Below are 23581 nucleotides of genomic sequence, written 5' to 3' on the forward strand. Positions count from 1 at the left end.
GATGGAGAGAAGCTCTTTCTAAGCCCTTCCTCTTGATCATATCTACTCACTCTGGGAATGTGTGAAATTGGAAGAGTCCTGTGCTAGGAGACAGAGCCAGCTCAGTTCCTTTAGCCATTAGGATAAATGCATCAATCAATATGGCAACTCTGCTTTTCAGGAGTAACTGGCAAACTATTTCTTCCAACCTTTTCTTCCTACAAATGGTGCTTGTGAACTCATCCACATCTCACAAGCTTGAAAACATCCTGCCAGGTTTTCTCTAAAAGCAGCTTCATCCACTTCAACTGTTCTCAGACTGTCACTTTTGTATTGCTACCAGGCACCTGCACCAACCAGAAGTCTGATGATGCTATGAAGAGGGATGGTGAGGTTATTGAGTCCTTCAAAGAGATGGCATTAGACTGGAAAGTCCCAAAGGCCTCCAACAGATACTGTAATCCAGGTGTCTCCAAACCAGCTGAGCTGGAGTATGATCAGCACTGTGAGCCTTCCAATCTGTGTAAAATCATCTGGTAAGACAACTCCCAAAAGTGCCAGAAAAATCAGTCCACAGGATAATTTTGTGCTTCACTGCATGACTTGGGTGAACTGCTCCTAGGATGTGATGAAACCATGAGGACTAGCATACCCTGAATAACTGAGGAGGGAAATGATGTGCCAATGTTCCTGAGCTTGGCAGATATGTTTGGGGTTTTTTTAGCTGCATCATCAAAATCAATCGTCCCTTAATATCTTCTGCTTGGCACTCCTTCTGCCTGTCAGTTCTGGAGATACCAATCAGGAACTGGCAATAATTCAGCATCTGAAAGCTCTGGATGAAAAAAAAAAGCAGAGCCAGAGTATAGTAAGCAGATATGTGTGGTTGTTTTTAAAATAAATGTGTGGTTTAAAAGAGGATTGTCAAACACACTGACAAAAAGATGTCAGCATAGAGAAATTATGGTTATGAGTTGTGAAGAAGACATTTCCCTGCAGCTATCAGCCCAACACGAAACGGCTTCCTTTCAAAGCAGCGTAAAGAACAGGAGGTAAAGCTGCTTCTTCATTGAGCTGTGTGGATTTACTGCATGCCAGAGCCTTTTGTAGTTGTATCCTCACCCTGAGGGTTTCTCTGCCTGGGGATGGGCTTGGTTCTGGGATGAATCCATCCTTGGCAGTAGCCCAGGGGAGTGAAACGTTCTGTCTTTCTCCTTGCTTTGTGAAGGAACCTGACCGAGTGCCACAGCGTGGTGCCCCCCCAGCCCTACTACGAGGCGTGTGTGGCCAGTGGGTGCTCCAAGCAACACCCCAGCACCCAGTGCCAGAGCATGCAGACGTATGCAGCCTTGTGTGGGCTCCACGGGGTCTGCGTGGACTGGAGGAGGCAGGCGAATGGGCAGTGCGGTAAGCCTGGAAAGACCTGGGGAAGGCACTCTGCTCTCCTCTGTCCCCACCTGCACCTCTGCTTGTGTGCCTGCACCTCATAAACCTTCAATCCTTCCCAAGCCGCCCTGGACCTAAGAAAAGGGCAGGATCAAAGAGGTTGGTCCAGTCCAGAACTGGTGCAGAACAAGTGGGCAAGAGGCTGACAGACTCTCCTGAGCAGCTCAGCTGAGGAGCCCTGTCTGTTACCTAGAGCTTCATCACTAGATGGCAAAATGCATCTTCCCTCTGCATGCTTTGCTCTGCTCAGGGGTACCCAGTGATTCTAGCACTTCTAGAACTGCTACAAGCACCTTGCTGAATCATAGAATCGTTTGGGTTGGAAGAGACCCTTTAAGATCATCCACTCCAACCATTAACCCAGCACTGCCAGGTCACCACTAAGCCATGTCCCTCAGCACCACATCCACACAGCTTCTGTCCCCACCTCTTCAAGGATGGGGCCCAGGCAGCCTGTTCCAGGCTTGGCAACCCTTTTGGGGAAGAAATTGTTCCTTATGTGCAGCCTAAACAAACCTGACACAACTTGAGGCCATTTCCTCATATTCTATCGCTTTTTACTTGTGAGTAACACTTCTCTCTAACCTCCTTTCAGGGAGTTGTAGAGAGCAAGAAGGTGTCTCCTCAGCCTCTCTTTCTCCAGGCTGAATGTCCCATTCCCTCAGCCACTCCTCTCAAGACTGATGCTCCAAACCCTTCCCCAGCTTCACTGACCTTCTTCAGCCACGTTTCAGCACCAATCCTCTCTTGCTGAAGCTGCAGGGACATCCTCACTGGGCAGGAGCTGGGATGTCTGTGCCAGCTTGGGGTGGGCTGTGGTTTATCTGTTGTGCATGAAAGGTGCACATGAGTCTGGGCTTACTAACCTGAGTGTTGTGGTGCTCCACAGAAGCCAGCTGTGACAAGGATCAGGTGTACAAGCCATGTGGGGAAGCTAAAAGAAACACTTGCATCAGCAGGTGGGTCATTTCCTGAGGCACTTTCCAAGTTCAGAACTGAAAAATTGCCAGGGAAGGCTGGAAGTTCACATTCCCCTGGGATCTAGGTGCCTGATTGCCCTGGGGCTGTATTTCTACCTCTCATTCACTCCTGTTTCTATTGCAATTGTGCAGAGAAGCTGTCATGGACACCCTCCCCTCCAGAAACAGCACACCAGTGTTTGTTGAAGGATGCTTCTGTCCTGATGGAAAAATTCTACTGAATGAGCATGATGGCATTTGTGTTTCTGTCTGTGGTAAGGAATGATGTAAATGATGGGATGGGAAGGGGGAGAAGAGCCTGACACTAAGGGGGATGTTCTGGGTACAGAAGAAATGAGGGAGCCCGTGAAACCCACCCTTTCTAGTCAAGGTGGGAATGTTTCAGACTGGCAGTTTCTGCCTGCCCTTATGCAGGAAATGCAACTGGCAAAAGATCAAGGGAGGGTCTTTAAGATGGTTTGGGTACACAGCCTGTGACTTTGCATTCTGGATCTCATTCTTTTTGTGACTCTCTCTCAGATTTCACAGAATCAGAGAGTGGTAGGGGTTGGAAGTGACCTCTGCAGATTATCTAATCCCAAATCCCTGTTAGAGCAGGGCCACCCACAGGCCCACAATGCTCAGGTGAATTTGGAATCTCTACGGAGAAGGAGACTCCACAACCTCTCTGGGCAGCCTGCTCAAGGGCTCCAGCACCCTCAAAGGGAAGAATTTTTTCCTTATGTCAATGTGGAACCTCCTGGGTTCCAGTTTGTGTCCATTGCCCCTTATCCTGTCAATGGACACTGCTAGAGAACACACCAGCTCCACCCTCCTGACACTCACCTTTTAGATGTTGATCATCATTAGTGAGATCCCCTCTCAGTCTCCTCCAGGCTAAAAAGCCCCAGGTCTCTCAGCTTTTCCTCATAAGGTAGATGTTTCAGTCCCTTGATCATCTTAGTGGCTCTCCATTAGACTCTCTCCAGCAATTTCTTGTCCTTCTTGAACTGGGTAGCTCAGAACTGGATCCAGTACTCCAGTTGTGGTCTGGCTAGGGCAGAGTAGAAGGGGAGGAGAACCTCAACCTGCTGGCCACATTCTTCTGTGCACACCCCAGCCTGTATTTATTCATGGGAATTCTTTCCTTGTATTGCTGTCCTCCTGCTTCTGTTGCTTCCCCTGGATCAGCTATCACTAAAGGAATCTGTTAATTAATTTTGCAGGTTGCACTGCACAGGATGGGTCAGTGAAACAGGTGAGCAAAAGGAAATTGCTGCTTTATACCACAGCTGGGTGCTGTGACCTCCTGAAAAAATGACTGCACCACTTTCTTCCTCTAATTCTGAGCTTAAATGCCAGTGAGCTGCACTGGCAGTGGGGAAGAAAAACAGCAGATTTTATTAACTCCAGTGATTTGTTAATCAGTTGAGGTACAGAAGCAGCAATAGCAGTTTGTGGGATCAGAGTTTCCTGGTAGAACTTCCAGGCTTCCCTTCTGGAATCATGTCACCCTGCAAAGGAAGGTGGCACATAACAACTTTTCTCCTTTCTCTTCCCTTCTCTGCCCTCTAGGATCTGAACTCTGATTTTTCTATATGATAAATTAGGGCAGCCCAGCCCTCCACTGGTGTTCATTCATAAAATGCTGCTAGTTTTGGCACTTTGGACTACTGTCCATGGCTGTGATAGTTTTAGGCTGTGCCTTTAAACTTTTCCACAGATCTTGAACAGAAAGTGGTAAAATGTAAATAGATCACCATTGGGTGTAAAAAAAAAAAAAAAAAAAAAAGGAAAATAATGATAGTTCTAAACAATCCCATTGGAGAGATATCTGCCATAAGAATTAGTTTGGTCAACTTTCTGTCTCTCTTTTGGTTTCTTCTCTGTGGGAAACACTAACTTTGTGCTTCTGCTGGCTTCTGCTGACCTTGGCTGTGTTGTTTTGGCTAAGTCTAACAAAATAACTCTCTGCTCTTGTCTCTTGATCCTTTTGTGTCCAGGGGGCATGGAGGGGGGCAGGGAGTGGGAAGCTATTAGCAGCTCCCCTGGGTTTGATCCAGGAGGCTTCTTGTGCTATTTATTAATTGTAACTATTGTGTATTTGTACACACTCATTGCAGTTCATTGTAGATTGCAGCTTTGCTTGTCAGTACAGCTTTCATTTGCTTCCAGCTGGGCTGGGCTGATAAATTTAACATTGGGGGGGGGGGGGTGTGTGGTAAATTTTCAACCCACCACAACGGTTTTTTTTTGTTTGTTTGTTGTTTCCCCACAGCCTAGAGAGGCTTGGGAGCACAACTGCCAGTACTGCACTTGTGATGAAGCAACTTTGCTGATCTCCTGCTTCCCTCGCCCTTGTGCTAAATCTCCACCGGTCAGCTGCACTAAAGAGGGCTTTGTCCCCAGGATGAAACCACGGCTGGATGACCCATGCTGCACAGAGACAGTCTGTGGTGAGTAGAGAGTTCAGATGGCATAATGCAGCATCATTGGCCTTTAGCAGCAATCACAGAGTTATTCTCCACCAAGTCTGGTGCCAAACTGTGTCCCCTCAGCACCACAACTCTGCCTCTTGTAAATGCCTCCAGGAATGGGGATTCAGTCACCTCTCTGGGCAGCCTGTGCCAGTGTTTGAGAACCCTTTCAGTGAAGAAGTTTCTTCTACTATCCAACCTAAACCTCCCCTGGCACAACTTGAGGCTGTTTCCTCTCATCCTATCACTTGTTACTAGGGAGAATACGCCAACCCTCACTTCACTCCAGCCTGCTTTCAGGGAGTTTTAGAGAGTGAGAAGCCTCCTTTTCTCCAGCATAAATAACCCCAGTTCCCCCAGTTGCCCTGTACAAGACTCATTCTCTAGACCCTTCATCAGTTTTGTTGCCCTTCCCTGTCCCCACTCCAGCACCTCAATGTGTTTCTTGTAGTGAGAGGCCCAAGGTTGAACCCAGTACTCAAGGTGTGGCCTCACCAGTTCTGAGTACAGGTGAACTCGTCTCCAGTGAGAGCTGGTATTCCCACAGGTACCAGATTCACATAAAGGCTTTGGAGTGGTTACTTTTCCAGTTACATGCCAGGAGCTGTTGCTATCAAAAGAGAACTCCACTAGGACCCCCAGGTCCTTTTCCCCTTCAGGTCAGATGCTTCACTTGAACATGTCCTAAACCCCAAAAATGTGTGGTTCCAGAATCATCTCTTTCCACCCAATTTCTTGGCTGTTCAAACTTTGCTTGCAAGTATCACTGCTGGACAAGGTGCTTTGACTTCCCTTATCTCTGTTGTCTGTTGCAGAATGTGATATCAAAACCTGCATCATCAACAAAACAGCATGTGACATAGGCTTCCAACCTGTGGTTGCTATATCTGAGAGTGGTTGTTGTCCTGTCTTCTCCTGTAGTAAGTATTGCGTCTTCACACCCAACACTTAAGGTGTTTTATTTCTTCCTTGAACTGTTTCATTTTGCCTAAATGAATCAAAATCATAAGCAGTAGCCTCCTCCCCTCCCTCTCCCTCCCTTCCCTCTCAGTATTTGCAACTGGTGTGGGGGTTTTTGGAGGTGGAGTAACTGGTGCAGGTCCTTTGCAGCTAGCATTCAGTGAGTGTGAGTCTATTGATCAGATGCTGAATGTTGGTCACATTGAACCTATCCAAAAGCTCTGCAGCCAGATTATATTTCCAGATTCATATACCTGACCCAGCTCTGTTACTAGCAAGGTGGCTAACAGTAAATAAAAAGTCAACTAATTTCAAGTATGGGTGGAAAATCCCATGAAGTAAATAGATGTTTCCATATGGAAAACACAAGGATATGGAATGATTAGGGGAATTGAGCATATCCCTTATGAAGAGAGACAGACCTGGAGCTGCTTAGTCTTGAGAACAGAAGGCTGGGAGGGGTTGTGATCAATGTCTATCAATATCTGAGGGGTGGGTGGCAAGTGGAGGAGGCCAATCTCTTTTTGGTAGTGTACAGGAATAAGCCAAGGAACAATGGATACAAACTGGAACAGAAGGTTTTACCTCAACATGAGGAGAAACTTCTTTACAGTGAGGGTGCTGGAGCCTTGGAACAGGCTGCCCAGAGAGGTTGCAGAGTCTCCTTCTCTGGAGACTTTCCAAACCCACCTGGATGCATTCCTGTGCAGACTCCCCTGGGTGATCCTGCTCTGGCCAGGGGGGTTGGACTGGATGATCTGTGGAGGTCCTTTCCAACCTCTGACATCCTGTGAATCTGTGAATTACACTCCCTTCATGCATGACATCTGAGCAGATGCTGCATGTGGGCTTCCAAATAACAATTAGCACCATGTACTAGTAACATTTCCCCCCCCCCCCCCCTTTAATTTTTTTTTTCAACCTAAAAAACTCAGTTAGAATCATAGAATCATAAATCATAGAATCAGTCAGGGTTGGAAGGGACCACAAGGCTCAGCCAGTTCCAACCCCCCTGCCATGGCCAGGGACACCTCACACTACATCAGGCTGGCCAGAGCCTCATCCAGCCTGGCTGCAAACACCTCCAGGGATGGGACCTCAACCACCTCCCTGGACAACCCATTCCAGGCTCTCACCACTCTCATGGGGAAGAACTTCTTCCTCACCTCCAGCCTGAATCTCCCCACTTCCAGCTTTATTCCATTCCCCCTAGTCCTGTCACTACCTGATAGCCTAAAAAGTCCCTCCCCAGCTTTCTTGGAGCCCCCTTCAGATCCTGGAAGGCCACAAGAAGGTCACCTCAGAGCCTTCTCTTCTCCAGACTGAACAGCCCCAACTCTCTCAGTCTGTCCTCATAACAGAGCAGCTCCAGCCCTCTGCTCATCCTCATGGCCCTTCTCTGGACACCTTCCAGCATGTCCAGATCCCTCTTGTAACAGAGGCTCCAGAACTGGATGCAGTACTCCAGGTGTGGTCTCACCAGAGCTGAGCAGAGAGGGAGAATCACCTCCCTTGACCTGCTGGCCACACTTCTCCTGATGCAGCCCAGGCTCTGCTTGGCTCTCTGGGCTGCAAGTGCTCACTGACAGCTCCTGGTGAGCTTCTCATCCACCAGCACCCCCAAGTCCCTCTCCTCAGGGCTGCTCTCCAGCCAGTCCCTGCCCAGCCTGGATTTGTGCTTGGGATTGACTCAACCCACATGCAGGACCTTGCACTTGGTCTTGTTGAACCTCCTGAGGTTGGCTTGTGCTCAGCTCTCCAGCCTGTCCAGGTCCCTCTGGATGGATCCCTTCCCTCCAGCCTGTCTGCTGTACCACACAGCTTGGTGTCATCAGTTCTACTCTGTCTCCTCTAAATCACTCAGAGAGATGAGTACAGCAACTCTTTGCCTCATTCCTAGCCCATTCTCCTCATTTTATTTTCTCTTACAGTTCCAAAAGATGTGTGTGTGTTTGAAGGAGTCGAATTTAAGGTAGGTCTTCCTCCAAACACTTCTTTCCACAGGTGAATGCTGCCAGAGGCAGAATTTTCTGCAGTTGTTATTGGCCACACTCCCATAAAAAGCAGGATTAGGACAGGCCAGCATTCTCCCCTGTCAGTAGGTTTGTGTGCTATTGGAAATGTTACTGAACAGGTAGCACTGGTGACTAGAGGCTTGCTTACTAAACGAGGTCTCACCTGTGGTTTAGAGCCAAGAGGTCAGAACTGTGATTGAGTACAAATTGAAAATGTTATTGGATGTGGTAAGATTAATTTCTAGGACAAAGTGAGGGAAAAATCGATGTGTGGGATTTATAGATACGTTGACAACTCATTTAACATGATTTATGCACTGAAGAGTGGGGGAGGGGAATTCCAGCCTACCACACTGCAACAGCAGCCCTGTCTTCATTTAGTGCTACCAATAGGGTGAGGTTTGAGAGCCCTGGAAGCATTCATTTCAGGAAGTTGTCCCAAAAATAAATCCCCAGGCACAAGCATTCATTTTTTGATTAGTCCATGGCATGTAATATTTGTTCTACAACCCACTGAGCTCTTTCCATGGCTTGTCTCCTCTCTCTTCTCTATTTCCAGCCTGGAGCAATGGTGCCTAAACGCTCCTGTGAGAATTGTGTGTGTACAGATGAGCAGGATGCTGTGACCCAGACCAACCATATCCACTGTGTGCCAGTGCAGTGCCAAACCACCTGCCCACAGGTCTGTATGGAACACTCAGCCTCCCCAGCCACCACCCAGGGCTGCTGGGGGGCTGCACTGTGAGACTGGGAGGGGAGAAGTCCCTTCCTCACTGAACTTCTAGCAGAGTGTTTGGTAAAGGCCTTTGTAGGTTAGTTTGGCTCTAGCAAATTCAAGAGGACACCCTTGGAGAGGGGCCCTGAGGGACAAGGGTGGCAAATCTGTTCAAGAGAAACCTGACTGCTGAAAGATGAAGTCTGTGCCCTGCTGTTGGTGCTGCCCACTCTCAACACAAAAGTTAAGACTGTAAAGAAGCTGCACAGTGATTTAGATGTTTCCAGCAGCCTCTCAGTACTCATGTGCTGAGAGTCTGCACAGAAAAGGCTGCTATTGAATGTGGTGGTTCTCCATTCTGGCCCAGAGAAGGCCAGAGCCACCACCAGAGCCATTCCTCTTTATCCTGAAGCCAGCCACATCCACACCCAGTAAGGAACCAACCAATACCTAAAACACAAGGGAGGAACAACTGATGCAGGAGGAGCAGCTGAGGGAACTGGGGTTGCTTACTCTGCAGAAAAGGAGACTGAACAGAGACCTCCTCACTCTCCACAGCTCCTTGAAATGAGATTGGAGCCAGGTGGGGGTTGGTCTCTCCTCCCAGGTAAACAGTGATAGGAGAAGGAGAAATGGCTTCAGGTTGTGCCAGGGGAAGTTTTGGTTGGACATGAGGAAAAATGTCTCCCCCCAAACAGGATTGACAAGCCCTGTAACAGGTTCCCCAAGGGAGTGGTGAAGTCCCCATCCCTAGAGGGATTGAAAAGCCATTGAAGATGTGGTGGTGAGGACCATGGCTTAGAGGTGTCCTGGCAGTGCTGGGTCAATGGTTGGACTGGATGATCTTGAAGGTCTCTTCCAACCAAAAGGATTCTATTCTATAATCTTCCCCTGGCTGACAGCAGCACTTCTGGTGGGCAATCTGTGATGTGCTGCACAGCAATCCCATCAGACCAGGCCCTGGTGCCAGGTGGGGCAAGGAATCGTGTGCTGAAGTCATCCACTTGCCCCAGCTTATGTGAGGAACTTAATTGGTCCAACTTCTGTCCTGAGGAAGCATAGCCAGTGAGAGTGTCCTCATGGTGACTGAAGTGCCCAGAAGTCACTTTGCAATAGGGGAAAGAAGCTTTCAGCTTTGGTTGTCAGGCTTAAAGTGGTTCCCACAGGCTTCTAAATAAACCAGAAATGAAACCAGAGGTCTGGCTCCGTTTCCTCTGCCACCTCCACTGTGGCTCTGTGTGGTGAGTTGAAAATTCCCCCCCCCAGCATTAAAACTGCCAGCCCAGCCCAGCTGGAAGCAAATGGGGCTGTGTTGACAAGCAAAACTACAGTCTACAATGAAATGCAATGAGTATGTACAAAATATACAATAGTTACAGGCATTTACAATTGATAAACGGCACTAGGACCCCCCTGGCCAAAACCCAGGGGAGCTAATAGCTTACTCCACTCCCTGCCCCCTCCCCCTCCTTACCCTCCTGGTCACAAAGAGACAAGTGAGAGAGCAGAGAGTTGTTAGAACTTAGCCAAAACAATGCAGCCAAGGTCAAGCAGAAGCCAGCACAGCACACAGCATCTCCCAGAGCAAAGCAGCCAAAAAACAAGTGACAGAAATGGTAGATCTCTCTCCACTAGGATTGCTTAGAACTTAAATAATTACTTGTAATTGTTTATTTAATTGCTAATCAATTGTAATTGTTAAGTAATTGTAATTACAATTGCAATTCAACCTTATTGCACCCAATGGTGATTTGTTTACATTCTACCACTTTCTGTTCAAGGTCTGTGGAAAAGTTTAAAGGTACAGCCTAAAACTACCCCAACTCTGCTCCAAAGGTGCTTCATGAACAAGGTGTGAGGTAACTTGGCTAACTGGCAACTCCTCCTCCCACAGGGTTTCCACTATGTGGAAGAGGAGGGTGAGTGCTGCAGCCAGTGCCAGCAAGTGGCATGTGTGGCAAACTTCCCCTTTGGCAATGTGACCATTGAGGTAAGCACTCCCCTTGCTCTGCACACAAAGCTGAGTTGTCACAAAGACCTCAACATTTCACAGAACCACAGAATGGTTTGAGTTGCAATGGACCTTCAAAGGTTCTCTTGAACCAGTGCCAAATGTTTGGAGGCTGGGCAGAGCTTCAGGAGATTTGAAAACTTCTGCATTTCCAAAGCAAGGTGGAGGTGTTTCTACAGCAACTTCTCTGCTGGAAACTATGCATCTCTGGGAGGGGTGGAAATCATCTTACCTCCATCCTCTTGACATGCAAGAGAGAGAAAGAATTTGGAGGGACTGGGGACTTGATGTAACACTGCTCTTGCAGAGAGACACCAGCTGGCTTCATGTCACACTGCTCTGACCTGGAAATGGTGTCATGATCTTGCCTGGAGATAAGGCTAAACAGTGGGAGTGACCTGGTTCTACCACCAGTTCTGAACTTGCTGAGCAGAAAAAGGGCACAGCTTCTGTAGTGTGGTGTGACTTGGGAACACAGCCAGGGAACAGATCAGGTCCTGTGAGCATGGCCTTGTGTAGCCACAGGCTGAGCCTCAGGATACCTCTTTGGGTCCACTACAGCCTTCCACTCCTGTGAACTGTTAGTGACACTGCCTCAACCAGTCCCTGCTCTCTTCCAGGCTATTGCTTCTCTGGCAGCTCTTGTGTTCTGCGTCTTCCCTGCTTCATCCTTTGATTCATTTTTATTTATTTGTTTGTCAATTGATTAAGGGTGTCTAGCAATAGGACAAGGGGGGGATGGTTTGAAGCTGAGGGAGAGTAGGTTTAGACTGGATCTTAGGAAGAAGTTCTTCAGTACAAGGGTGGTGAGACTATGGAACAGGTTGCCCAGGGATGTACAAGGCTAGGTTGGATGAGGCCTTAGCAGCCAAATCCAGTTGAGAAGTGTCCCTGCCCATGGCAGGGAGGTTGGAGTTAATAATTTCTGAGGTCCCTTCCAACCTGAGCCATTCTGTGATCCTGTGATTCCTTGACAATTTATCTTGCAAGCTGCCTTCTCCTGTGCCAACATACAATTTTTATGTTTCCAGAAGCAGGCTTTGCTTTTATCCACTAACCTCTGTCATGAAGAGTTTTTCTCTTCTTTCACACTTTTTGCTTTCCTTCCAGCTATTAAAAAAAGAAAACTTGAAATTCTTTACAAGAATTCTTTGATGTGTGTTTTATTCTACATCATTAATGCATCTCTACCTCATGGCATTCCTGTTTTTACCTCTTGTGCTCATTCTGCCACCAGCTTTTGATTCTTTCCATCTAGGGGGGCCACAGAAAGGGTTTTCATAGATAGGTGGTGGGTGAGCTTGGTGCTTCATTTGCAGATGTGAGCTCCAAACATCTCAGCACTTTCAGTGAGATCTGAGCAATCCAGCCTCTCTGCCAGTGCACTGATTCCCTCAGGGATCAGTACTGGGACCAGTCTTGTTTAACATCTTTGTTTGCAATGTGGACAGTGGCATTGAGGCACCCTCAGGACCAAGCTGTATGGTGCTGGAGGGAAGGGATCCATCCAGAGGGACCTGCACAGGCTGCAGAGCTGGGCCCAAGCCAACCTCAGGAGGTTCAACAAGACCAAGGGCAAGGTCCTGCAGCTGGGTCAGGGCAATCCCAAGTACCAATATAGGCTGGGCAGGGACTGGCTGGAGAGCAGCCCTGAAGGAAAGGCCTTGGGGGTGCTGGGGGATGAGAAGCTCCCCAGGAGCCAGCAGTGAGCACTTGCAGCCCAGAGAGCCAAGCAGAGCCTGGGAAGCAGCAAGAGAAGTGTGGCCAGCAGGACCAGGGAGGGGATTCTGCCCCTCTGCTCAGCTCTGGTGAGACCACTCCTGGAGCTCTGTGTCCAGTTCTGGAGCCTCTGTTCCAGGAAGGATCTGGAGGTGCTGGAAGGTGTCCAGAGAAGGGCCACGAGGTTGAGCAGAGGGCTGGAGCTGCTCTGCTCTTGGAGACAGCCTGAGAGAGTTGGGGTTGTGCAGGCTGGAGAGGAGTTCAGGAGGTGGTGGAAGCCTCATCCCTGGAGGTTTTTGCAGCCAGGCTGGATGTGGCTGTGAGCAACCTGCTGTAGTGTGAGGTGTCCCTGCCCATGGCAAGGGGGGTTGGAACTGGATGATCATTGAAGTCCCTTCCAGCCCTGACAACTCTGTTATTTTGTGACTCTGTATTCCTGTTGCATTACTCTGTTTTCACTGCTCTACTATATTGGGTTGAGGATTTTTTTTATCCCCTGTTTTTACTCAGGTTGGAAAGAGTTACAAAGCTCCATATGATAACTGCACCCAGTACACATGCACTGAAGCAGGGGGACAGTTTTCCCTGACAAGCACAGTAAAGGTCTGCCTACCATTTGAAGAATCAAACTGTGTCCCAGTAAGTATTTTGCAGGGAGTGAAAAAAGCCTTCTGGAGGGAGCCCTGGGAGTTTTCATTACTGCTTTGAACAACCCATGCAGTATTTCTTGATCTTTCTGAGGTGATCCTCCTTGCTGGAAGGCAATGTGCTTATTCAGCCCTGAATGGAGTGTCCCCTGGGAGTAAAACAAAGCTATTTGGAAACAATTGTTGTAGGATAAGCAGTGGAACTTGAAAGAGAAGAGTTCTGGGGCAAGAAGTGTGTTTGGGGGGGAGTTTATCACTTGAGAAACATCAGTGTTAGGAAATGCAACTGAGCAAAGGGTAACTCCCCACAAAGCCTCAGGGGAGCAGCTGAATGCTGTCTTCTGATGTGTGGAGCATCACTAAGCAACGGGGTGGCACACAAAGGAGGAAGGAGTAGCAGTCATGCCCCAGCTTCCACCTAAGAGTGGTTTGCAGTAACTTTTAGAAGGATTGTGGGGCTTCACAGCAGATCTGAGAAGCAAAGCAGGGCCAAGGACAGCTGTTGAGTTAGCTTTGAGATGTGCTCTGCACAGGTCTGGCTGCTCAGTTCCAGGAGCAGCTGTCATTCTTGGGGCTGGTTTTATATTGTGTGTGCTGGCTTCAGTAGCACCTATATCATGTCAGGGATGTGTTACAGGATATCTTATCTGCTGTGTGAGAGGCCACAGGGCTCTAAGAAAATTCCTTCCCTTGCTGGCTGGATTTATTTTTAAGCAGTTTGCTATATAATCAGGACATAAATAGCTCTGAGCAAGGCTCTGTGTTGGTTAGAGCTGAGGGGATGCACCTGAACTCTTGTTGCTGCTACTAACTGCTTAGCAATCTCTGCATCTGAACCCTTCTGATGGTTTGCTTTCTACACAGGGGACAGTTGATGTGACTTCAGATGGCTGCTGTAAGACATGTGAGTGCATTCTTCACTGAGTCCATACTGCTGGGTTCTCCCCTGCTCATAGCCTTGGTTCTGCCTGCACTAAGAGGATGCATGGATGCATGGCTATGATCTGTGTTAGAAACCACAACATCTTATATGGACAAGGATTAAAATGGTCCAAGAGTACCTTCAGAATACACAATTCAGACCAAATGCTTTGGCTGCTTGAGCAATTTGGTCTTTTGTCACCTGAAAGAGACTTTCTCAGAGGGCAGTGTCCTGCAGCCTGCTGTGTGTGGGGCTTTGGGGAATTGTTTTGGAGGGGATGCTTTGGAACTGACCAAGCAGAGATGAAGTGCATTAACCTTTAGCTTTCCATCTGGAAATGCTGAGCAGCTACTGAGCCCAAGTAATCCTTAATTTGATTCTTGCTTTGTAATAAATTCAAAGCTGGAGAGGGACTCTGTAGGAAGGTATGGAATGACAGAACATGGGGTAATGGCTTCAAACTGGAAGAGGCTCAATTTTAGAGATCAGAAAGAAATTCTTTGCCACAAGAGTGGTTTCCACCTACTGGAAGACTTTTCCCACAGCATCAGAATTGTTTTGTACCTTACAGCTGAGGCTAAAGATCTGCCTCACTCTTCCAATGAGGGCATGAAAATTCCTCCATCTCTGTTTCAGTGATTCTGCTTTGTGTTCTTCCATCTGGAAACTGCATGACAAAAAGGCTCTTCTGTAGCATGCACCCAGAAATCATAGGTTATTGGTTCTTCCCCTCTACTCCACTCTGGTGAGACCACACCTGGAGTATTGCATCCAGTTTTGGAGCCTCTATTCCAAGAAGGATCTGGAGGTGCTGGAAGGTGTCCAGAGAAGGGCCACGAGGATGAGCAGAGGGCTGGAGCTGCTCTGCTATGGAGACAGACTGAGAGTTGGGGTTATTCCATCTGGAGAAGAGAAGGCTCTGAGGAGACCTTCTTGTGGCCTTCCAGTATCTGAAGGAGTCTCCAAGAAAGCTGGGGAGGGAGTTTTGAGGGTGTCAGGGAGTGATAGGACTGGGGGAAATGGAGCAAAAAGAGAAATGGATAGATTCAGACTGGATGTGAGGAAGAAGTTCTTCCCCATGAGGGTGGTGAGACACTGGCACAGGTTGCCCAGGGAGGTGGTGAAATTCTCATCCCTGGAAGTTTTTGCAGCCAGGCTGGATGTGGCTGTGACCAATCTGCTCTAGTGTGAGGTGTCCCTGCCCATGGATAGGTAATCAAACCCTGTGTGTCTCCTTTAGGTCTTGGTTCAGGAGTATCTTCACATGAGCATGTCCATAAGTCTCCATTGAAGCCAGTCCACAAATGGGTGGGAATTGCTTTGCTGAATTACTGCCTCTTTCCACTCTCATTTGCATTATTGGTTATGTACTTGAAGTGTAAAAAGTTTTAGTAGGATGGTCTGCCCTTGGTTTCCTAGCAGAGACCTTTCAAAACTTCACTTCCAGTCTGAGGAGGTCTAACAGAGATGTTCTCCCCACAGGTCTTGACCTGCCACATAAGTGCAAGCGCAGCATCAAGGAGCAGTATATCACCTACAAGAACTGCAGGTCCATCACTCCAGTCCCAGTGCCCTTTTGTGAAGGGACCTGCAGCACCTACTCTGTGTAAGTGGAACCTCTCTCTGTCCTCCCCCAGGTCTGGACTCTCTGGGTTCTTCTCAACAGTGTGCTGTGGCTGCCTGTCCCCTTCCTGCCGTTTAAAAAGAGGTGGCTAGGAAATTGGGTGTGCAGGAGAGCAGTCACTAGCGGTGTCACTGAAAGTCTCTAGGGTGACAGAAGCACCTGTTAGGAAAACAACAGACATCAGCTGAATTAATTAACTACCTGTTCTTACACATGTCCTTACGTGGGCTTTGAACAGCTCTGCTGTTCAGTGGAGTTTCATCCCACTCTATGGTCTCCGCATGGATTGTGCTCTTCCCTCTCCTGGCTCTTCCTTCTCCCAGCTCTTCCCTCTCCCGGCTCTTCCCTCTCCCGGCTCTTCTCTCTCCCGGCTCTTCTCTCCTCCGGCTCTTCTCTCCCCTGGCTCTTCCTTCTCCCGGTTCCTCTCTCTCCCGGCTCTTCCCTCTCCCAGCTCTTCCCTCTCCCGCTCTTCCCTCTCCCGCCTCTTCCCTCTCCCAGCTCTGCTGTTCAGTGGAGTTTCATCCCGCTCTATGGTCTCCGCATGGATTGTGCTCTTCCCTCTCCTGGCTCTTCCTTCTCCCAGCTCTTCCCTCTCCTGGTTCTTCTCTCTCCCGGCTCTTCTCTCTCCCAGCTCTTCCCTCTCCCGGCTCTTCTCTCCTCCGGCTCTTCTCTCCCCTGGCTCTTCCTTCTCCCGGTTCCTCTCTCTCCCGGCTCTTCCCTCTCCCAGCTCTTCCCTCTCCCGGCTCTTCCCTCTCCCAGCTCTTCTCTCCTCCGGCTCTTCTCTCCCCCGGCTCTTCCTTCTCCTGGTTCCTTTCTCTCCATGCTCTTCCTTCTCCTGGCTCTTCTCTCTCCCAGCTCTTCCTTCTCCCGGTTCCCTTCTCACCATGCTCTTCCTTCTCCTGGCTCTTCCCTCTCCCGGCTCTTCCCTTTCCCGGTTCCTCTCTCTCCATGCTCTTCCCTCTCCCAGCTCTTCCATCTCCTGGCTCTTCCTTCTCCTGGCTCCTCTCTCTCCCAGCTCTTCTCCTATCAGAACGGGCCCAATCCAAAACCTGCTGAAGCTCCTGGCATTTTCCCCAGTGCTTCCAGAGGATCCAGCCTTGTGTGACTTGTAGCACCCTGAGGGAAGACTCTTAAGCAGATAAATAGGAAGTGTTGCTCCTCTGCTCCTTAGCAGTACCTCTGTTTGCAGAGTACCTGGAGATCAGCTGGAGAAGGTAGCAGGCAGCAGTGATGTGCAAATCTCCTCTCTGTAGGTACTCCTTTGAGGCCAGCGCGATGGAACACAAATGCATTTGCTGCCACGAGAAAAGGAGTCACGAAGTGAAGATGGAACTGGTTTGCTCTGAGCATGAGAGAATCCAGTTCACATATGTGCATGTAGATGAATGTGGCTGCGTGGAAACAAACTGCCTAAACGGGAGAACATGAGCAGAAGCTAAAAGAAACCTTTCAGCTCCCATTTAATGCTTCCCTAGCAAGTGAGTAGTTTAGAAAAGAAGCTGTGAGTAACCTTCACATGACCACACATCTCCCTTGTGCTTTTCCCCTCTGGTGTTACATGCAGTTATGGAAATCAGCTGAAGACTTCCCTCTGTTTGTTGAATAAACTGCATTTCAAAGAGGGCTTGTTCTCCTCTCTCAGTGGTGCTGCAAAGGGGGCAAGGTGGCTAATGTCTTGAATCCCACAGTGGTGCATGAGCCCAGGTTATCCCAAGAAAATCGGGAGACAGCTGCTGCCTTTCAAAAGTCCTGCCTGATGAAAGTGTGCATTGTGAAAACATAACCACAACCATCACTTAATCTCCTTTATAGAATCATAGAATGGGCCAGGCCAGAAGGGACCTCCAAAGCTCATCCAGTCCAACCTCCCTGCAGTCAGCAGGGACATCCTCCACCAGATCAGGTTGCCCAGAGCCCTGTCCAGCCTCACGTTGAATATCTCCAGGGAAGGGGTCTCAACTACCTCCCTGGGCAACCTGTTCCAGTGCTCCACCACTCTCATAGTGAAGAACTTCTTCCTGATATCCAGTCTAAATCTGCCCTTTTCTAGTTTGAAGCCATTGTCCCTCATCCTGTCCCTGCAGGCCTTTGCAAACAGTCTCTCTCCACTCTTCTTGTAGCTCCCTTCAAGCACTGGCAGGCTGCTATTAGGTCTCCCTGGAGTCTCCTCTTCTCCAAGCTGAACACCCCCAGCTCCCTCAGTCTGTCCTCGTAGCAGAGCTGCTCTAACCCCCTGAGCATTTTTGTGGCCCTCCTCTGGACCCTCTCGATCAGGTCCATGTCTTCCTATACTGAGGGCTCCAGACCTTTAGAAGGAGAACAGCAGTCACTATGGTTCAGTCAGAGAAGCAGGGCTTGGCTCAGGGGCACATTTGTGCTCTTCTCCCCAGAGGTCCTGAATCTCCTCTGGTTGTGACTCTGGGTCACTGGCTGGAGGAAAGCCAGGTGCTTTTTTCCCTCTGCACAGGAGTGTAAAAGCATGTTCTATAGATGCACTACAAATGCCTCCCTCTGCACCCTGTGGTGAGTCCTTATCCCCCTGGCAGCTTTTATCACTTGCTGACATCAAGGTGGGAGCCGTGTGTTGGGTGAGAGCCTGATGTTCAGTCTCACTACTGGCTGCATGGCTATGATCTGTGTTAGAAACCACAACATCTTATATGGACAAGGATTAAAATGGTCCAAGAGTACCTTCAGAATACACAATTCAGACCAAATGCTTTGGCTGCTTGAGCAATTTGGTCTTTTGTCACCTGAAAGAGACTTTCTCAGAGGGCAGTGTCCTGTCAGCCTGCTGTGTGTGGGGCTTTGGGGAATTGTTTTGGAGGGGATGCTTTGGAACTGACCAAGCAGAGATGAAGTGCATTAACCTTTAGCTTTCCATCTGGAAATGCTGAGCAGCTACTGAGCCCAAGTAATCCTTAATTTGATTCTTGCTTTGTAATAAGTTCTTTGGACTTTGTAGGAAGGCATGGAGTGACAGAACATGGGGTAATGGCTTCAAACTGGAAGAAGCTCACTTTTAATTAGACATTAGGAAGAAATTCTTTGTCATTAGTGTGGTGAGGCACTGAGACAGGTTGGCCAGAGAAGTTGTGGATGCTCCAAGCCTGGAAATATTCAAAGGCAGGATGGCTGGGGCCTTGAGCAACCTGGGTCTAGTAAGAGGTGACCCTGCCTGGCAGGGTGGTTGGTGGTAGATGACCTTTAAAATGCTTTCCAGCCCAAACTGTTCTGTGATTCTATGATTTAGAGAAATAACTTCAGCTGATGTCAGTTTACTTTCATGTGTACTGTTTTATTATGAGTTTATTGATCTTAAAACCTGTGGGACTCCTGGATTTGGGATAGCCAGAGAAGTTCACAGATTCAGAGAATCGTTTTGGTTGGAAGAGACCTTTAAGATCATTGGGTTCAAGAGTAACCCTAGCACTGCCAGGGGACCACAAGACTGTGCCCCTCAGCATCACATCTACACAGCTTTTCAGTCCCTCCAGGGATGGGGCCTCCATCACCTTCCTGGGCAGCCTGGTGCAGGGCTTGACAACCCTTTCAGTGATTTTTTTGTTTATTTTTTTACCTAAATATCCATCTGAACCTTCCCTTGGCACAAGCTGAATGGTACAGGTTCTTGTCTGCTCTAAACCAAGTCCCATCCTTATTGCATCACCACTGGGATACAACAGAGCAGTTTGTGCTATACCTGTGCAGGATTCAGCTCAAATTGTTTTAACTAACCCATTCTCCAGCCCCTTTCTAGAATGCTTTGTCTCAGCCTCAGACTGGTGTAAGAGCACTTGGGGAAGTTTCCAGTTTCTCAGCACTGGTTATTTTCAGAGCCGGAGTTGCTGGCTTAGAGGAGGTGAATTCCATCCTTTCTTTTAATTCTGTTTCCCTAGCATTCATGGTGGAAATAATGGCACTTCAGGTATCTTTGGGAAAGATGGGCAACAAAATCCATCCAGGCGTTTGAATAGAATCATAGAAGACCTCAAGTTGGATGGAGCCCATGAGAATCATCAAGCTGAGCATGATGCCCTGTTCCCAGCCTCTGCACCCTTCAGTGGAGCAGTTTGCTTGGTTATAAATGATAGGAATCTCCAAGTGATTGAGTCAGCTGCCAGTGCAATGCAATTGCATGTGTTGCAATTGATAGAGAGGCTCATGTATAAATTTCACATTAGCCCCCAAACCTTCTTACTGATACCAATCAAGTGCACTCAGGGTTTTACAATGCAAAGAACAGCACCAAGAAAAGGACATTCCTTCCTTCTTTCCTCCTTGCCTTTCCCAGAGGGGGGAGGAAATAATTCTTGAGTGCTTTTGTCATCAGAAGAGTAAACAGAGTCTGTAAGCAGACAGAGACACACTCATGGAAACCCAGCAAATCAATCATTAGCAGCAAGATGGCTTAGGAGGAAGAGGATTAGAAACCTTTCCCACCTCTGCATTGTCTTCAGGTGGGAAAGGACACACAACCTAATCTGATCTTACCAGGTGCCCTTAGATTTCTGTTCTCCTGCCTTTTAGTGACAGTGAGACTTCCTACAGCAACTGCAAATGGCATTGAATTAGAGCTATACTAACCAGGATGGGTTAGGTGTTGACTGCTGGAAAGCAGCTCTGCAGACCGAGGGGACAACAAGTTCCCCAAAGCCCAGCGAAGTGCCCTCGTGGCCAAGGAGGTCAATGGTCTCCTGGGGTGCATTAAGAAGAGTGGGGCCAGCAGATCAAGGGAGGGTCTCCTCCCCCTCTTCTCTGCCCTAGGGAGACCACATCTGCAGTACTGGGACCAGTTCTGGGCTCCCCAGTTCAAGAGAGACAGGAAACTACTGGAGTGGGGCCAATGGAGGCTATAAAGGTGCTGAGGGGCCTGGAGCAGCTCTGTGAGGAGGAAAGGCTGAGAGCCCTGGGGCTGAGAGCCTGCAGAAGAGCAGCCCCATAGGGGAGCTGAGCAATGCTCAGCAAGAGCTAGAGGAGCTGTGGGGGGCAAGAGGCTGGGGCCAGACTCTGCTTAGTGGTGCCCAGGGACAGGACTAGGGGCAGTGGGCACAAAGTGGCACCCAGGAGGTTCACGTCTGAACATGAGGAAAGACTTCTTTGCTATAAGGATGCTGGAAGCCTGGAGCAGGCTGCCCAGAGAGCTTGTGGAACCTCCTTCTCTGGAGAGATTCCATTGTGATCCTGGGCAAGCTGCTGTGGGAGACTTACATCAGGGAGATTGGACTGGATGATCTCCAGAGGTTCCTTACAATCCCCTCCCTGCTGGGATTCTGTGATCTTTGGCATGCTGTTTGGTTTTTAGCATGTGGAAGGCATATTCCCCTTTTCAGAGTGCTTTTGAACAGAGGATCAGATGAAACTTCACATGTTGCTTCTCCATTCCCAGTTATTCCTGGCATTTCATTTACCCATTCTGTCCAGCACCTAACTAATGCAGGGGCACCCACAGCACCTTGCCCAGGATCATGATGTTCAGGTGGCTTTGGCAGCTCTCCAGAGAAAGAGACTCCACAACCTCTCTGGGCAGCCTGCTCCAGAGCTCCAGAACCCTCACAGCAAAGAAGTTTTTCCTCATATTCAGATGGCATCTTCTGGTTTGTGGCCATTGGTCCTTGTCCTGTCACTGAACACCACTGAGAAGAGCCTTTCCTTCTCACAGAGATGTTCCAGTCCCCTCACCAGCTCTGTAGCACTCCATTGGACTCTCTGTGTCAGTTCCCTGTCTCTCTTGAACTGAGAAGCTCAGAACTGGACTCAGTACTCCAGTTGTGGCCTCCCAAGGGCAGAGTAGAATGGGAAGGGAGTCTTCCTTGAGCTGCTGGCCATACTGTTCTTATATAGAGAAGGGTTCAGTTAATTCTAATGAGTCAAACATCTCGAGACAGGGATCTGCTGGATAGAGTTCCAACAGAGAGCTAAGAGGATGAGTGGGGGACTGAAACATCTCTGCCATGAAGAAAGGCTGAGAGACCTCAGGCTGTTTAGTCTTGAGAGGACAAGGCTGAGAGGGGATCTGATCAATGTCTATAAAGTCTATAAATACCTGAGGGGTGGGTGTCAAGATGAAGGTGCCAGGCTCGCTGCAGTGGTGCCCTGTGATAGGACAAGGAATAACAAGGAATAACTCAGGAGGTTCCACATCCACACAAGAAGGCAATACTTTAATTGCCTCTGGAGCAGGCTGCCCAGAGAGGTTGTGGAGTCTCCTTCTCAGGAGATGTGTTCCTGTGTGACCTGCCCTACGTGATCCTGCTCTGGCAGGGAGGTTGGACTGGATGATCTCTGGAGATCCCTTCCAACCCCTAACATTCTGTGATTATCTCCCCTCACTCCCCAAATGCACAGAATCAGAAGTCAGCTGCTTGATGTTGGGAAGGCAAGTGGATGTAATGACCCATCTCCAAGGTGGTCCTTCTTGATGAGTCCTCTGCCTCTGTGTGCCACAGGACTGAGGCTTGCACAGAGCAAGCTGGACTTCAGTAAAGTCTTTAGGCTGTTGTCAGGAGCCCAGCACCTGAATTGGCAAAGTTAAACATGGGCTGCTCCTCCAGGGAAAGCTTCCCTGTAAACACTTGACTTGAGCATGATCCTGCTGCCATTGCTATGTGCCACTGCTCCTCATGTGTAGCCCCAGGCCACTTCTTCCAATTAAGGGCTAGTCTCTGCAAGTCAACCATTTCCCTAGCATAACTCAAGAAAAATCAGTGGCATTGCTCCAAGGACTGTTTCTGCCTTCTGCTTGAAGTCTTTACACGAGCACCCACCTCAGTGGGGTAACCCCAGGAGAATGGCTGTAGGGCTGAGCCAGTTGGGGCCAGGGCTCAGCTGGTTTCAGCCTGCAGCCATTCTTCTCTTATCATGTGAGGATGGTGCTCCCAACTCACTGAACGGCTCTGAGGCAACACACCAGGAAGTCCTGTCCCCTACTGCTAAAATAAATATTTGCTGGAGATACTGCCCTGTGTCAGCTGAACAAGCCCGAAGACACCTGAGCACGTCACTGCTGTGCTCCAAGCCTGGCTTGCCATTATGGGATGCACTCTGCCTTGTCCATTGGTTTGCAGCTTGGAAAGGTCACTTCCCAGCACGACTTTGATGTCATTGAGCTCAGGTTTAGTTGTTCAACAGCCCTTTGACGTCCTCCTAGCTAAGTTTTTGCTGGGCTTTTTGTTGCCAATCATTGGGTGTTTGCATGGAGGAGAAGAAAAGCAAAGGTGTGCTCTGGGTTTTGCTTTGGGGGAGAGGCAGTGTTCTTTGACAAAGTTTTCCACTGAGCTTTTCCCTGGCTGTGGGATCAGGCCTCTGGTGTTCTCTCTGCTGTGCTCCATCGATACCCATCAGTTCTGCTATCTACAATCTCCAGCTGAAAACAAAAGCTGTGAACTGTAAATGCCCTCCAATACAGAAGGGATTGTTTAAAAGAATGCTGCACCAATTTTATTTCAGCCTATCAGTCTAACAATTAGAAAGTTGCCATATAAACATGCAAAAAAAAAAAAAAATGTCCAAAATGGCTCAAGAAAGTTATCTGATTTGTAATGACCCAGCAAAGAAAATCACCTGGCAAATGTGATGGATCACCTTGCAGGGAAGGGGGAGACCAAGCACTGGGTGGCCTGAGAGCTGTGCCTGACTCACCTGCAGATTCGTGTGTTCACATACATGTCCTTGGCCTTGTTCCTGTTTCCTTTCTGATCTAAGATAAGGATAAAGGTGAGCCTTTGGTTGGTTGATGTTGTTTTAGGGTTTAAGTGGAGAAAGCCTTTCTGCAGCAGTATGCAGCACTGTATTTGCAAATCTGAAGTTGCCACACTCTCTTTTGTCTGGGCATCCCAACCATCCTGGAGGAGAAAGAGTTAGGACTATCTGCCAAAGACACCAAGACAAAGGTATCAGTTGTGAAAATCTTTCTGGTTTTTACACTTCAAAGGATCTGATTCTTCAGTATCTTTAGGGCAACAATGGAGTCTCAGTTTACCCTCTGCAAGGCCATTCTCACATCCATTTAATGCTTTGACAATGCAATCCCTCTCTCAGGATATCAGCCCCATAGGCTCTGTGCCTAGGCAACTGGCTTCGTATCAACAGCAGGCCAGGGCTTGAT

At 48.6% G+C, this 23581-nt stretch overlaps 1 protein-coding gene across 1 annotated transcript in view; it reads left to right on the forward strand.

Moving 5' to 3' along the window:
- The window catches only part of LOC128974186 (mucin-5B), a 76143-nt gene extending 59241 nt beyond the window's left edge, over positions 1-16902 (forward strand). Inside the window, exons 34-47 of the mRNA XM_054390734.1 lie at positions 323-515; positions 1208-1386; positions 2315-2384; positions 2538-2659; positions 3611-3642; positions 4663-4840; positions 5677-5781; positions 7753-7793; positions 8396-8518; positions 10446-10541; positions 12792-12920; positions 13793-13832; positions 15333-15456; positions 16728-16902. Of these exons, the coding sequence (XP_054246709.1) occupies positions 323-515; positions 1208-1386; positions 2315-2384; positions 2538-2659; positions 3611-3642; positions 4663-4840; positions 5677-5781; positions 7753-7793; positions 8396-8518; positions 10446-10541; positions 12792-12920; positions 13793-13832; positions 15333-15456; positions 16728-16902 (1607 nt within the window). The remainder of the gene's footprint in view (positions 1-322; positions 516-1207; positions 1387-2314; positions 2385-2537; positions 2660-3610; positions 3643-4662; positions 4841-5676; positions 5782-7752; positions 7794-8395; positions 8519-10445; positions 10542-12791; positions 12921-13792; positions 13833-15332; positions 15457-16727) is intronic.
- The last annotated feature ends 6679 nt before the right edge of the window (positions 16903-23581 follow it).

This window comes from Indicator indicator, chromosome 21 (genome assembly GCF_027791375.1).
Source record: "Indicator indicator isolate 239-I01 chromosome 21, UM_Iind_1.1, whole genome shotgun sequence".
Classification (NCBI taxonomy): domain Eukaryota; kingdom Metazoa; phylum Chordata; class Aves; order Piciformes; family Indicatoridae; genus Indicator; species Indicator indicator.